The sequence below is a fragment of the Mustelus asterias genome, chromosome 4 (genome assembly GCF_964213995.1).
Source record: "Mustelus asterias chromosome 4, sMusAst1.hap1.1, whole genome shotgun sequence".
NCBI lineage: Eukaryota > Metazoa > Chordata > Chondrichthyes > Carcharhiniformes > Triakidae > Mustelus > Mustelus asterias.
In genome coordinates, this window is record NC_135804.1 from 148,856,662 (window position 1) to 148,872,508 (window position 15,847).

The window sequence follows — 15,847 nt, forward strand, 5'->3', positions numbered from 1 at the left end:
ATCCTTCTGTAGCCTCTGACAATGTTCCTCACTATCTGCAAGTCCTGCCAGTTTTGTGTCGTCCGCAAACTTACTGATCACCCCAGTTACTCCTTCTTCCAGATCATTTATATAAATCACAAACAGCAGAGGTCCCAATACAGAGCCCTGCGGAACACCACTAGTCACAGGCCTCCAGCCGGAAAAAGACCCTTCCACTACCACCCTCTGTCTTCTATGACCAAGCCAGTTCTCCACCCATCTAGCCACCTCCCCCTTTATCCCATGGGATCCAACCTTTTTCACTAGCCTACCATGAGGGACTTTGTCAAACGCTTTACTAAAGTCCATATAGACAACATCCACGGCCCTTCCTTCGTCAACCATTTTGGTCACTTCTTCAAAAAACACCACCAGGTTCGTGAGATTCCTATTATCCATCTTCCTGAATTGACAAGCAAGGCTCTTGGAGTACCCTCACCTGAGGATTTTGCAGGAATGTGTCCTGGAAGTTCGTGCAGCCACCTGCACGGTCCAGTAGTGGGTCTTCGTGCCTGCTCCAAGCCCCTCGCAGGATCACCTCGTCCCAGGTCTTGCGAATACTCAGGTAAGATGTGTTTATCAGTCGACAAACGATCACATTGGTGATGTATTTATACCAGTCTTCAAATGCCATCCTTTGATAAAATCCAGAAAGACAGGCCTATAAGGGACGTACGAACCAGATAGCAAACATAGAATAGATACAAAGTCATAGAGTCATAGAGGTTTACAGCATGGAAACAGGCCCTTCTGCCCAACTTGTCCATGCCGCCCTTTGTTTTTAAAACCCGTAAGCTAATCCCAATTGCCCGCATTTGGCCCATATCCCTCTATACCCATCGTACCCATGTAACTATCTAAATGCTTTTTAAAAGACAAAATTGTACCTGCCTCTACTACTACCTCTGGCAGCTTGTTCCAGACACTCACCACCCACAGTGTGAAAAAATTGCCCCTCTGAACACTTTTGTATCTCTCCCCTCTCACTTTAAACCTATGCCCTCTAGTTTTAGACTCCCCTACCTTTGGGAAAAGATATTGACTATCTAGCTGATCTGTGCCCCTCATTATTTTATAGACCTCTATAAAATCACCCCTCAGCCTTCTACGTTCCAGAGAAAAAAGTCCCAGTCTATCCAGCCTCTCCTTATAACTCAATCTATCAAGTCGCGGTAGCATCCTAGTAAATCTTTTCTGCACTCTTTCTAGTTTAATAATATCCTTTCTATAATAGGGTGACCAGAATTGCACACAGTACTGTAAATAATTGGCCCGTCTTATACTGTAGCGCTTCTTTAAGAAGGATGTCTATCACAGCAGACAGTAGAGTTTTCTTAAGTTGGCTAAGTTAGCCTTTTAAACGGCCAACAGCACTGCTGGTATCAATTGGGAATGCATGAGAAGAAGTAAAAGATCAGTTATGAAGGATTCAAGATGTGAAATAAACACACTGGTATCATATTACTGGAAAGCAACTTTTTGTAAACTTCGTGAAGGGCCAAAACTCATGGTCCAGGACATCATCAAGCTTGAAAAGAATTGGGAAAATGTCTCACTAAATCAAATAAAAGCTGCTGGGCCTTACTGGAATACTCAGGACAAATAACAAAGAAAATTACAGCACAGGAACTGGCCCTTCAGTCCTCCAAGCCTGCACCGGCCATGCTGCTTGTGTGAACTAAAACCCCCTACCCTTCCGGGGACCATATCCTTCTATTCCCATCCTATTCATGTATTTGTCAAGACGGCCCTTAAGTGTCACTATCGTATCTGCTTCCACTACCTCCCTGGCAGCGAGTTCCAGGCGCCCACCACCCTCTGCATAAAAAATACTGTTCCAAGGGCGCCAATACCTTTTCAGCACTTCATTTGATTTACGTTCAAAATGTGAAAATTGATGTTGGAAAATCAATGTCCTCAAAATTGGGGAAGAGTTTTATTTTCATCAAGTTGAGAAATATCAGGGGTGGATCATTTTTGACAATTATCACCCAGTGTAGAAGAGCTAACTATTATAGAGTAAAACTCCCTTGAGATTTGTCCAACAACGTATCTTAGGCACAGTCTCAAAGGGTGCCCTCAATGTGCCAGTGTGAAGTTCCTACTTGCCACATCTGTGATCCTCACAGTGTGTCACGGTGTTCCCTGATCTCGGTGACTTATATTGTGGCTCTTATGGTGTCGTTCTGAAAGGTATTTATTGATAAGAGAGACCTGGTACAGGGGGTTTGGCAGCTCTAGGCTGTCCTGGAGGAGAGCTCCAGTCCTTACATGCCTACAACATGTCCTCTAGATCATTCAGCCTTGGAGAGGACTCCACCCTCTGGTGCGACCACTCAATCTCAGTTTCCATTGGTCCCTCAAGTCAGGTGACTCAGTTCTGCCATACTGTCTTAAGAGACAGACTCCACATACACAACAGTGACAGGATAGAGTCCAGACAAACTGTACAGTCTGTGAAAAGATCAGGTACCTTTCTTGTTCTATGTTTGTTCACACTTCACTTTCCTCTGGTTATGATGTTCAAATAAAACCCAGATTGATAAAATCTCAGATTTTCCTCTATGAATGATGATAAAGATTAGAAGTGACACAGGTATCGTCATTCCCAGACTCACTTAGCAAGAGTCTACAAATCTGTTTTGCATTTGAAGTACTCAAATTGTAGTGATATCCTTGTGCTATCTATGTGTAATTTAGATGGGATATGTGGATACAGTTTACTTCAGGATCTCTGGAGGGGTTTATTTACAGCTAAATCAATGCAAACTGTCAAGCAATCGTCATGTTGGCTACAGGATGACAGTGTAGCGAGAGGCCATGGCCCTTGGTCACATTGTGAGATCCAGGTATCTGGTTCATCTGCATGTTGAGCTTCTTAAAGGGTCATGACTCTAAAAATGATATTACAAAGAATCGACGCACAAAAATATTTGAGTAAAAAAATCTTTTTTATAATCTGGATTTGTAAGGTTTATGGATCTCAGGGCCAACGTTTAAACAGTGAATTGGCTCACCAGAATTCTCCATCATTCCGAACTTCAATGCCATTGATTTTACGCTCCTTTTTGCTGATCTTCTGCCACTCCTTTGAACTAGAAAAATCAGAAAATTAAGTGCCTAGGAATTCCAGTTGCAACACATTTTCTATCAGTGCTACTCTTTACAGTTTTTCATGGCTTGATCCGTTACCAGAATAAAGATGGGAGTTAACCCAACGTGTGTGCGTGTGTCACCAATGGCCAGCACTTAAATGAAGAAGAAGGTGGGGAAAAATGTGCAGCACTCTGGCATACATATACCAGAGGTGACGAAACAGACACGGGAGGAGAAACCAATCAATGGCAGAGTGTCTAAAATGCAACCAACAGGAATGGAAACATGAAAGAGGTGGATTATGGAAGAGAAACATACAAGGAGGATGGTGTAGTTGACAGTTTTGATGTCTTAGCCTGTCAATAAAGCCACAGATTTCCAGTAACATGATTTCCATTGGGCGTGATCTTACCAGCCGTCCACGCCACACTCCCACTGCAGCGAGGTCAGAGAATTTGGCAACCAGCCAAATCTCCGTTCACTGTAGCTGGATGGGAAAATCCCGCTGGCGTGAACGGTGATAAGATTCCGGCCATTGTATTTTGTTATTTCAATTTTATAAAGACAAGCAAAAGGCTTTTTTCTTCACACTTGATCTCTCAGCATATTTTGGTTTTACTGTCCATAACTTGAAGTGATCTTGTTCGAGTTAAGCACCTGGGCGGGTTTGCTTTCAAAGCAGTTCATTAACTTTCTGCACATCAATATGAAGAAGAGAAAATTAATCCAAAAAATACTCAATAAGCTACATACATTTTTCTCATCAACTTCTCTACTTCAACTCTTACATTTCATTCATGGACCTGCATCACTTATTACTTACTTATCACTCCATGGGCCCAACCACTCATCTCTTCCCCACGGGTTCCTCATTTGTATCATAAACAGTTTTTCTGCAGTGTTACCCAGTCGGACTTTCTGCACTTTTGTCACGGAATATGAATGGTCAGCCTTCAGTCCCTTCAACATGCTGGGTTCCATTTTGCCGCCAGGTTTTAACTGTAGAAATACAATAGGACTTAGTCTCGATTATCAGGCTTTTACAACCTGATTTGTTGGAAAACTGCGGATCTTCGGCAGTCAAATAACAACCTTTTGATAGAAAATAGATACAGGAGTAGGCCATTCGTCCCTTCGAGCCAGCATCACCATTCAATATGATCATGGTTGATCATGCACTTCCAGTATCCCACTCCCACTTTCTCTCTATGTCCCTTGATCCCTTTAGCCACAAGGGCCACGTCCAGCTCCCTCTTGAACATATCTAACAAACTGGCCCCAACAGCTTTCTGTGGTAGAGAATTCCACAGGTTCACAACTCTCTGAGTGAAGAAGTTCTTCCTCATCTCAGTCCTGAATGCTTTACCCCTTATTCTTGACTGTGACCCCTCGTTCTACATTTCCCCAACATTGGGAACATTCGTCCTGCATCAGGATTTTATATGTTTCTACGAGATCCCCTCCCATTCTTCTAAATTCTAACACGCCCAGTTGATCCAGTCTCTCTTCATACGTCAGTCCTGCCATTCCAGAAATCAGTCTGGTGAACCTTCGCTGGACTCCTTCAATAAAAAGAATGTCCTTGCCCTAAGACCAAAACTGCACACAATACTCAAGATGCGGCCCCATCAAGGCCTTGTATAACTGCAACAAAACATCTCTATTCCTATACTCAAATCCTCTTGTTATGAAGGGCAGCATGCCATTAGCTTTCCTCACCACCTGCTGTACCTGCATGCCAACCTTCAGCGATTGTCCCATCATGACACCCAGGTCACGTTGCACTTCCCCTTTTCCTAAACTGCCACTATTCAGATAATAATCTTCCTTCCTGTTTTTGCCACTGAGGTGGATAACCTCACAGTTACCCACATTATATTGTATTTGCCAAGTATTTGCCCACTCAGCCAGCCTGTCCAAGTCACCCTTCAGCCTCTTGGCATCCTCCTCACAGCACACACTGCCACCCAGCTTAGTGTTGTCTGCAAATTTGGAAATCCATGCAGACTTGGACCGATCCTGTCACTGCTTTCCAAATGCTCAGTTATTGCATCCTTAATAATCAACTCCAGCATTTTCCCCACCATCGCTGTCAGGTTAACCAGTCTACTTACCAGATTCCCTGTTTTCCCTCTCTCTCCTAAAAATGGCATGCTCACCTTCAAAATTAGTAATGGGAGCTTGGAGTCATAGCACATAATATTTTTAATTTAAAATAAACAAATAAAAAGTGTTTAGAAAAGGGAATTGTGTTTTTTGAGTCTTGTCTGTATTTTGTCTCCTAGATAGGTCAGTTACTCTCTTCAGTTTACTTTCAAATTTTGATCTGGGGGAACAAGTTTAGGATTATTACGGGTTTGAAAAGTTTTGGAGCTGGCGATCTTACCAAAAAATTTCTAAGTGCCGAATGAACGTGAAAACAGGAAAGAATCGCGACCATTCTTTTGGGCGAGTTAAAAATCCAATCTTACTGCACTCGCAGCAAAAAAATTAAGCAAGATCTATTTCCCACCAGCAGGGGGACGGAGCGCGCCAAAAGCCGTAGATCACAACAGAGGGCACCATTGCGCATGTTCAGGTCTCTCTGTTCTATGAAATAGCACAGAATAGCACAGAACAGAGAGATCTGTCACTGTCTCTCCCCAGCTAGCACTGGTCTCCACGGCCGATTCCCCTCACTGCATGGGCCAACCACCCACCACACGAGTCGGTTGAGAGCTCCCTCCCCTTCCTCAGCATGGGTTGGCCGATCGCCCCCCTCCACCGCGCACAGGCCAGACAATCTCAACCCCTGCATATATATATTAATGATTTGGATGAAAGAACAAAATGTAACATCTCAAGGTTTGCTGATGATACCAAGTTGGGTGGGATGGTGAACTGTGATGAGGGTGCAGAGATCCTCCAGCGTGATCTGGACAGGTTGGGTGAGTGGGCAAATCAATGGCAGATGCAGTCTAATTTGGATAAATGTGAGGTTATTCACTTTGGAAACAAAAACAAGAAGGCAGATTACTGCCTGAATGGCTGTAGATTGGGAGTGGCGAGTGTGCAGCGGGACCTGGGTGTCCTTGTGCACCAGTCACTGAAGATAAGCATGCAGGTGCAGCAGGCGGTAAAGAAGGCAAATGGCATGTTGGCCTTCATAGCGAGAGGTTTTGAGTACAGGAGCAGGGATGTGTTGTACAAGGCATTGTTGAGGCCGCACCAAGAATATTTTGTGCAGTTTTGGTCTCCTTTTCTGAGGAAGGATTTTTTTGCTCTCGAGGGAGTGCAGCGATGGTTTACCCCCCAGGCTGATTCCGGGGACGGCGGGACTGCTGCATTAGGAGAGATTGACTAGGTTAGGATTGTTTTCACTGGAGTTCAAATGAATGAGGGGATATCTCATAGAGACTTAGAAAATTCTAGCAGGGCGAAACAGGGTAGATGCAGAGAGGATGTTCCCGATGGTGGGGGGAGTCCAGAACCAGGGGCACAGCCTGAGGATTCGGGGTAGACCATTTAGGATGGAGGTGAGGAGACATTTCTTCACCCAGAGAGTGGTGAGCCTGTGGAATTCATTACCACAGGAAGTAGTTGATGTCAAAACATTGAGTGTATTCAAGAGGCAGCTGGATGTAGCACTTGGGGGAATGGGAACAAAGGTTATGGGGAAAAAGCAGGATTAGGCTATTGAATTAGACGATCAGCCATGATCGTAAAAAATGACAGAGCAGGCTCGAAAGGCCAAATGGTCTCTTCCTGCTCCTATCTCCTATGTTTCTATGTTTCTGTGGACCGGCAGATTGCCGGTTGCAGAATGTGCAATGCCCTCCCCACCATTGCCGATTGCAGAGTCCATAGAATTGCTTACAAAATAATTTAAATATTGAGATCTGATATATTGAAGCTTGTCTTGCCAGATATCCGGTGCCGGTAAAATTTCAAGAGGCGAGAAATCAGGTGTGAACCTAATTTTTCGCCTCTCTTGTGATCTTACTGGCTCGCCCCTATCCCGGTGGGATGAAAAGATAAGATTGCCCCCTAAGAGTTTGAAGGCATATGGTGAACATAAGAACATAAGAACATAAGAAATAGGAGCAGGAGTAGGCCATCTAGCCCCTCGAGCCTGCCCCGCCATTCAATAAGATCATGGCTGATCTGACGTGGATCAGTACCACTTACCCGCCTGATCCCCATAACCCTTAATACCCTTACCGATCAGGAATCCATCCATCCGCGCTTTAAACATATTCAGCGAGGTAGCCTCCACCACCTCAGTGGGCAGAGAATTCCAGAGATTCACCACCCTCTGGGAGAAGAAGTTCCTCCTCAACTCTGTCTTAAACCGACCCCCCTTTATTTTGAGGCTGTGTCCTCTAGTTTTAACTTCCTTACTAAGTGGAAAGAATCTCTCCGCCTCCACCCTATCCAGCCCCCGCATTATCTTATAAGTCTCCATAAGATCCCCCCTCATCCTTCTAAACTCCAACGAGTACAAACCCAATCTCCTCAGCCTCTCCTCATAATCCAAACCCCTCATCTCCGGTATCAACCTGGTGAACCTTCTCTGCACTCCCTCCAATGCCAATATATCCTTCCTCATATAAGGGGACCAATACTGCACACAGTATTCCAGCTGCGGCCTCACCAATGCCCTGTACAGGTGCATCAAGACATCCCTGCTTTTATATTCTATCCCCTTCGCAATATAGGCCAACATCCCATTTGCCTTCTTGATCACCTGTTGTACCTGCAGACTGGGCTTTTGCGTCTCATGCACAAGGACCCCCAGGTCCCTTTGCACGGTAGCATGTTTTAATTTGTTTCCATTGAGATAGTAATCCCATTTGTTATTATTTCCTCCAAAGTGTATAACCTCGCATTTCTCAACGTTGTACTCCATTTGCCATATCCTCGCCCACTCACTCAGCCTGTCCAAATCTCTCTGCAGATCTTCTCCGTCCTCCACACGATTCACTTTTCCACTTATCTTTGTGTCGTCTGCAAACTTCGTTACCCTACACTCCGTCCCTTCCTCCAGATCATCTATATAAATGGTAAATAGTTGCGGCCCGAGTACCGATCCCTGCGGCACGCCACTAGTTACCTTCCGCCAACCGGAAAAACACCCATTTATTCCGACTCTTTGCTTCCTGTCGGATAGCCAGTCCCCAATCCACTTTAACACACTACCCCCAACTCCGTGTGCCCTAATCTTCTTCAGTAGCCTTTTATGGGGCACCTTATCAAACGCCTTTTGGAAATCCAAAAACACCGCATCCACCGGTTCTCCTCCATCAACCGCCCTCGTCACATCTTCATAAAAATCCAACATGTTCGTCAAGCACGACTTTCCCCTCATGAATCCATGCTGCGTCTGATTGATCGAACCATTTCTATCCAGATGCCCTGCTATCTCCTCTTTAATAATGGATTCCAGCATTTTCCCTACTACAGACGTTAAGCTGACCGGCCTATAGTTACCCGCCTTTTGTCTCCTTCCTTTTTTAAACAGCGGCGTAACATTAGCCGTTTTCCAATCAACCGGCACTACCCCAGAATGCAACGGGTTTTGATAAATAATCACTAACGCATCCACTATTACCTCTGACATTTCTTTCAATACCCTGGGATGCATTCCATCCGGACCCGGGGACTTATCCACCTTCAGTCCCATTAGTCTACCCAGCACTGCCTCTCTGGTAACATTAATTGTATTAAGTATTTCTCCTGCTGCCAACCCTCTATCGTTAATTGAACGGGCAGGTAAGCGGAACTGAGGCCAAGATGAGATCAGCCATGGTTATGGTTATGGTTCTTCCATCAAAGAAAATGACTTTCAGAACATTGCTCTAGCTGTTTAATCTATCCTGTGCCCACACTGGAACTTTGTCTCATCACAAAATAGTGACAGAGCATCATCAAATCACACCTTGTCTGAAACTTCAATAAGCAAATTATTATAATGGTAATATTTACATACACATATTTACATACACATATAATTTCCCAAACGTAGATTGGAATATCCCTAGGGTAAGGAGATTGGATGGGGAGGAGATCGTTAGGTGTGTTCAGGAGGGTTTCCTGACACAGCATGTGGACAAGCCTACAAGAGGAGAGGCTGTACTTGATCTGATACTGACCAATGAACCTGGACAGGTGTCAGATCTCTCAGTGGGAGAGCATCTTGGGGATAGCGATCATAACTCTATCTCCTTTATGCTTGCATTGGAAAAAGAGGGGATCAGGCAAGCTAGGAAAGCGTTTATATGGAGTAAGAGGAAATATGAAGACATAAGGCAGCAAATTAGAGGAGTAAATTGGAAGGAGGTATTCTCGGGGAAATGTACTGAAGAGAGGTGGCAGTTTTTCAAGGAATGTCTGTCTAGAGTTCTACAGGACAACGTTCCGAGCAGACAGGGAGGAGTTGGTAGGTTAAAGGAACCGTGGTGCATGAAAGCTGTGCAGGACCTAATGGAGAAGAAAAGGAAAGCGTAAAAAAGGTTCAGAGAGCTTGGTGAAGATAATCTTCACCAAGCTCTCTGAACCTTTTTAGATGAGTATACGGCTTGTAGGAAGGGACTAAAGAAGGAAATTAGGAGAGCCAAAAGGGGTCACGAGAAGGCCTTGGCAGGTAGGATTAAGGAAAACCCTAAGGTGTTTTATAAATATGTGAAGAGTAAAAGGATGAGACGTGAAGGAATAGGGCCTATAAAAGGTGAAGGCGGGAAAATCTGTACGGAACCAGTAGAAATGACAGAGGTGCTTAATGAGTATTTTGCCTCGGTTTTCACAGAGGAGAAGGATCTGGGTGAATGTACTGCGGGCTTGCGGTGGACTGAAAAGATTGAGTATGTGGACTTTAACAAAGAGGTTGCGCTGGAATCTTTGAATGGAATCAAGATAGATAAGTCGCCGGGTCCGGATGGGATGTACCCCAGGTTACTGTGGGAGACGAGGGAAGAGATTGCAGAGCCTCTGGCGATGATCTTTGCATCGTTGATGGAGACGGGAGAGGTGCCGGAGGATTGGAGGATTGCGGATGTGGTTCCTATTTTCAAGAAGGGGAATAGGGACAGCCCAGGAAATTACCGACCGGTGAGTCTAACCCCAGTGGTTGGTAAGCTGATGGAGAAGATCCTGAGGGACAAGATTTATGAGCATTTAGAGAGGTTTAGTATGCTCAAGAATACTCAGCATGGCTTTGTCAAAGGCAGATCGTGCCTTACGAGCCTGGTGGAATTCTTCGAAAATGTGACTAAACACATTGACGAAGGGAAAGCGGTAGACGTGGTTTACATGGATTTTAGCAAGGCGTTCGATAAGGTCCCCCATGCAAGGCTTCTAGAAAAAGTGAGAGGGCATGGGATCCAAGGTGCTGCTGCCCTGTGGATCCAGAACTGGCTTGCCCAAAGGAGGCAGAGAGTGTGTATAGATGGGTCTTTTTCTAAATGGAGATCGGTCACCAGTGGTGTGCCCCAGGGATCTGTTCTGGGACCCTTGCTGTTTGTCATTTTCATAAATGACCTGGATGAGGAAGTGGAGGGATGGGTTGGTAAGTTTGCCGATGACATGAAGGTTGGTGGGGTTGTGGATAGTCTGGAGGGATGTCAGAAGTTACAGAGGGACATAGATAGGATGCAAGACTGGGCGGAGAAGTGGCAGATGGACTTCAACCCAGATAAATGCGTAGTGGTCCATTTTGGCAGGTCAAATGGGATGAAGGAGTACAATATAAAGGGAAAGACTCTTAGTACTGTAGAGGATCAGAAGGACCTTGAGGTCTGGGTCCATAGGACTCTAAAATCGGCCCCGCAGGTGGAGGAAGTGGTTAAGAAGGCGTATGGTGTGCTGGCCTTTATCAATCGAGGGATTGAGTTTAGGAGTCTGGGGATAATGATGTAGCTATGTAAGACCCTCGTCAGACCCCATTTGGAGTACGGTGCTCAGTTCTGGTCGCCTCGTTACAGGAAGGATGTGGAAAAGATTGAAAGGGTGCAGAGGCGATTTACAAGGATGTTGCCTGGATTGAGTGGCATGCCTTATGAGGATACGCTGAGGGAGCTCAGTCTTTTCTCCTTGGAGAGACGTAGGGTGAGAGGAGACCTAATAGAGGTGTATAAGATGTTGAGAGGCATAGATCGGGTGGACTCTCAGAGGCTTTTTCCCAGGGTGGAAATGGCTGTTACGAGAGGACACAGGTTTAAGGTGCTGGGGAGTAGCTACAGGGGAAATGTTGGGGGGAAGTTTTTCACACAGAGGGTGGTGGGCGAGTGGAATCAGCTGCCGTCAGTGGTGGTGGAGGCAAACTCAATAGGGTCTTTTAAGAAACTCCTGGATGAGTATATGGGACTTAATAGAATGGAGGGTTATAGGTCGGCCTAAAAGTTAGGGATATGTTCAGCACAACTTGTGGGGCCGAAGGGCCTGTTTTGTGCTGTAGTTTTTCTATGTTTCTATATCGTAGCGGACGGGGGGGCAGGGGCGGATCACGCAAAGGCCCATTTACCTCGGTGGGGTTTTCCAGTTTTGGGGCAATGAGATATCCTTTGAGATGTCTCCTGAATGCTTCTGCACTTTGGCAAAACTGAAGCTCCAACGAGCCCAAAGGTCTGAACCATTTCCACCTCCCTATACTCAGCAGAGTCATGCATTTAGATAAACCTGCTAAGTTTAAAAATAAATGTCAGTCATTGCACAACCAGATCATATTTTTGCAGAGTGGCAGAGACTCCGCAGACCTTTAAAAATGGCAAACGTGACTCGGATCCAGACGTCCTGCCCAATTTCTGACGGATCTCACTCGGGGAAAGAGATCAAGGCAAGAAGCACACAGGCATCAGCAACAAATCGCCTGAGCCATTTAAACCTGATGGAAAAGACAAATAGACCCAGTTTTTGCTCCAGGAATGGCCCTAACCTGCAATATAGAACCATAGAAAATTACAACTCAGAAACAGGCCTTTTGGCCCTTCTTGTCTGTGCCGAACCATTTTTTGCCTAGTCCCACTGACCTGCACTTGGACCATATCCCTCCACACCCCTCTCATCCATGAACCCATCCAAGTTTTTCTTAAATGTTAAAAGTTAAAAGCATTTACCACTTTATCCGGCAGCTCATTCCACACTCCCACCACTCTCTGCGTGAAGAAGCTCCCCCTAATATTCCCTTTAAACTTTTCTCCTTTCACCCTTAACCCATGCCCTCTGGTTTTTTTCTCCCCTAGCCTCAGCGGAAAAAGCCTGCTTGCAATCACTCTATCTATACCCATCAAAATCTTATACACCTCTATATGTGTTCCATGGCTTTGGTGGAAATGTACTTGCTCCTGAAGGATAGATAGGGTATGTTTAGCTGCTGAGTTATTTAAATCCCACACCCATTAACATTTGAAAAAAAAACTGCCTGCCTGCATCTGTGAGTAAAAAAAGATCTGTTTTAGCAGTTTCAGCAGATATTTGTTGACCTAATCCTGGGTGCTATCATTAGGGCGTTGCTACTTTTTGTCTGTTTTCCACAATCACAGTTGGGGAGAGGTCGGGGTGGGGGGAATGGGTTTGGTTGTAAGTTCCCAGTTTGATAGACAGCTCAAAGAGCGTATTGAAGAAGTATCTGCCTTTGATGTGGAGTTATGTATTTATATGTTGGTTGTAATAATTGATTAAATACGTTGGGGGATTTAAATACAATGCATGCACTATTTTGAATGAGAGTGGGTTTTGACATATTGTGAACTCTGTCATAAATACTCGAAACTTTATTTTATTTCATTTCACCATTGCTCCTGAGATCTTTCTATGGTAAATACCGGGTGTTTTGGAGGGTGTAAGGGCAAAGGATGGTGAGTGGAGGCATGGGTTGGTTTGAGTTGGCATTAAGTTGGTGTAGAGGATATAAGAAGCCATAAGGATGGGTGGGGTCTTGAGTTAGCACTACATTGGCATAAGACCCATGGGAATGAGGGGAGGGCCATCGATTGGCATGGAGTGTATGTATGAAGGATCATTGGGGGTGGGTAAGAGGCATGGGTTGGCATGGGTTGACATGGATGGATCATGAGAAGTGGGTAGGGGGTGAGGATATGGAAAGGTCAGGGTTGGAGGGCCTAATTTTTAACAAACCAGCTGGACTGATGTCACAGAGAACCAGAGTGAACCTTTTAAACAGTCCATCTCGTCTTTAGTCAGTCCCTCCGGCTCCCTCCAACCTGTGCCTGGGGGTGGCTGACCTGACTCCATCCCATGTCCACTCCACCCAGGAATGAAGATTGTGCCAATCATGGCCTTTTTTCCTGTTGCGGGTATGCCAAATCATGAAATTTCCTGACTCAAGCAATCCATCTGAAAACCTGGCCCCAGGTGCTATTGTTTAAGTATGACTCAGCTCCTCCCTTCAACATTAGGTAGATTTTCAGAAATCTGAATAAACTCTTGCAAGGTATTTACTATAAGGCAGCACTGTGGCACAGTGGTTAGCAATTCTGCCTCACAGCGCCAGGGGCCCGAGTTCGATTTCCGGTTTGGGTCACTGTGTGGAGTCTGCACCTTCTCCTCCTTGGGTCTGCGTGGGTTTCCTCCGGGTGCTCCGGTTTCCTCCCACAGTCTGAAAGACGTGCTGGTTAGATGCATCAGCCATGCTAAATTATCCCTCAGTGTACCCAAACAGGCGCTGGAGTGTGGCAACTATGAGATTTTCACAGTAACTTCAGTGTGAATGTAAACCTACTTGTGACTAATAAATAAACTTTACTTTAATTTTTTACTTTTATTGGGTTAGACTGGGATCATGACTGCAGTTAGCTAAGAAAATCCTTGTGACTGTAATAAGGGAATGATGCAATTTAATTTTCTCCAGACTGGTGATTTCTCAATTATATTCCCACAAGTATGAAGTCAGCACATCACAAACCAACTTCAATCCTTATTTAAATAAAAGCAAAATATTCCGGATGCTGGAATCTGAAACAAAAAGAGAAAATGCTGGAAAATCTCAGCAGGCCTGACAGTATCTGTGGAGAGTGAAGAGAGCCAATGTTTCAAGAGTGGATCATCCAGACCCAAGACTCAAAATATAGGATACAATTCTCCAGCTGCACTGGGCTAAAAGCCAGAAATTCCCGCCTGGCCATCAATGGCTTTTCACATTCTCCGCAACCCACCCGCTAAAGTTCCAGTGGCGGGCCGAATAGGAGAATTCCAGCCATTGGCTCTATTCTCTCTCCAAAGGTGATGTCAGAGCTGCTGAGATTTTCCAGCATTTTCTGTTTTTGTTTCAATCTTTCTTTTCTTTGCTGATGGGTTCAGCAGCAGAAATATGAATTACTTTGTTTATTTTAGCTGTCTTTCATTGCTCAATTTAACTTTCTAAAGATTTTAAAAATTCTTTCATGGGATGTGTACATCAGCGGCGAGGCCAACATTTGTTGCCCATACCTAACTTGAACTGAGTGGTTTGTTCGGCCATTTCAGAAGGCAGTTAAGAGTTAACCACATTGCTGTGAGTCTGATGTCACATGTAGGCCAGGTGAGGATGGCAGATATCCTTCCCGAAAAGACATGAATGAACCAGATAGGTTTTATGACAATTGATGATAGTTCCTTGGCCACCACTGCTGAGACTAACTTTATATTCCAGATTTATTAACTGAATTCAAATTCAACCAACTGCCATGGTGGGATTTGAACCCACCTTCCCGGAGCAATATCATGGGTCTCTGGAATACTGGTCCAGAGATAGCATCGCTACGCCACCATCTCCCCTAAGGGTGAGGGTATGAACCATTCTCATTTCTCAGGCTAAGCTTTTTTTGTGGCTAAGGGGCAAAACTGTGGACATCAGGAGCTTTGTGACTAGAACGCAGTGATGAAGCTCTGTACTTCCACCAATGCCCAGCCCTTCTTTGTTCACCTGCAGTAAAGGCCCTTGGCTGCCAGCTTCTCACAACAACCTGACTGAAATCAGCAACTCCAACCGATGGATGAAGGAGGAACCAAACTTGTGTGCCATTGCCATCAATGTAAAGTATGGTAGCATTCAAACCTGCTGACATTTGCAAAGAGCTACAGGAAACTGTTGAATTTTTGGTCGCTATTTTCAGAACGTTTTCATCTTTGTTAATTGGTTTCCAAATTATTTTTGGGTCAGACAGGTTGGTGTATTTTCCTCAATTATCTATTTTGTGGCACATGCCTAAAAAGGTTACTTTTTAACTTCAGGGGGAATGAGCAAGTGGCCCTTTCTTGTTGGGTGGGCTGTTTACCTTTATTATTAGACCATAAACCCAAAAATCCATTAATTTACATACATGAGGAAAAAAATACTCACAGTTGTTGCTTTTCTGTCTCAGTGCTCCCTGCCAACATGTTACATTCCTTTATAGTATTATAAAGTTATGTTTGGCTAGATAGTTTGTGACTTCTGTGCCAAGTATCTGCTTGTTTATTATCATGTGAACTTGTTGAGTAGTAAATCCTGTCTATCCATTTTTTAAAATTACAGTATTTATATGTAAGATATTAAGTTGAGCCATAAAATAATAAAACACATCAATTAATATTTCATTTGAGGAGGAGAACTTTCTGATCAGATTGATGAGAGCAGTGAGGCTCGGAATACTAAGGGGGTGAGTATCTCGTGGCACAACACCAACTTACATTGATTCCTCAGGGGCAGGCAGTGCTCGAAGTAATGCTACACAAGCAAAATTTCTCCTGTCTTTGGAATATGTGAGCACTTGTAAAC

At 44.6% G+C, this 15,847-nt stretch overlaps 1 protein-coding gene across 1 annotated transcript in view; it reads right to left on the reverse strand.

Moving 5' to 3' along the window:
* The window catches only part of LOC144493069 (calpain-5-like), a 179,071-nt gene that overhangs the window by 37,691 nt on the left and 125,533 nt on the right, over window positions 1-15,847 (reverse strand). Inside the window, exons 6-8 of the mRNA XM_078211940.1 lie at window positions 3,941-4,116; window positions 3,039-3,116; window positions 461-656 (exon numbers count right to left, since the gene is read on the reverse strand). Of these exons, the coding sequence (XP_078068066.1) occupies window positions 461-656; window positions 3,039-3,116; window positions 3,941-4,116 (450 nt within the window). The remainder of the gene's footprint in view (window positions 1-460; window positions 657-3,038; window positions 3,117-3,940; window positions 4,117-15,847) is intronic.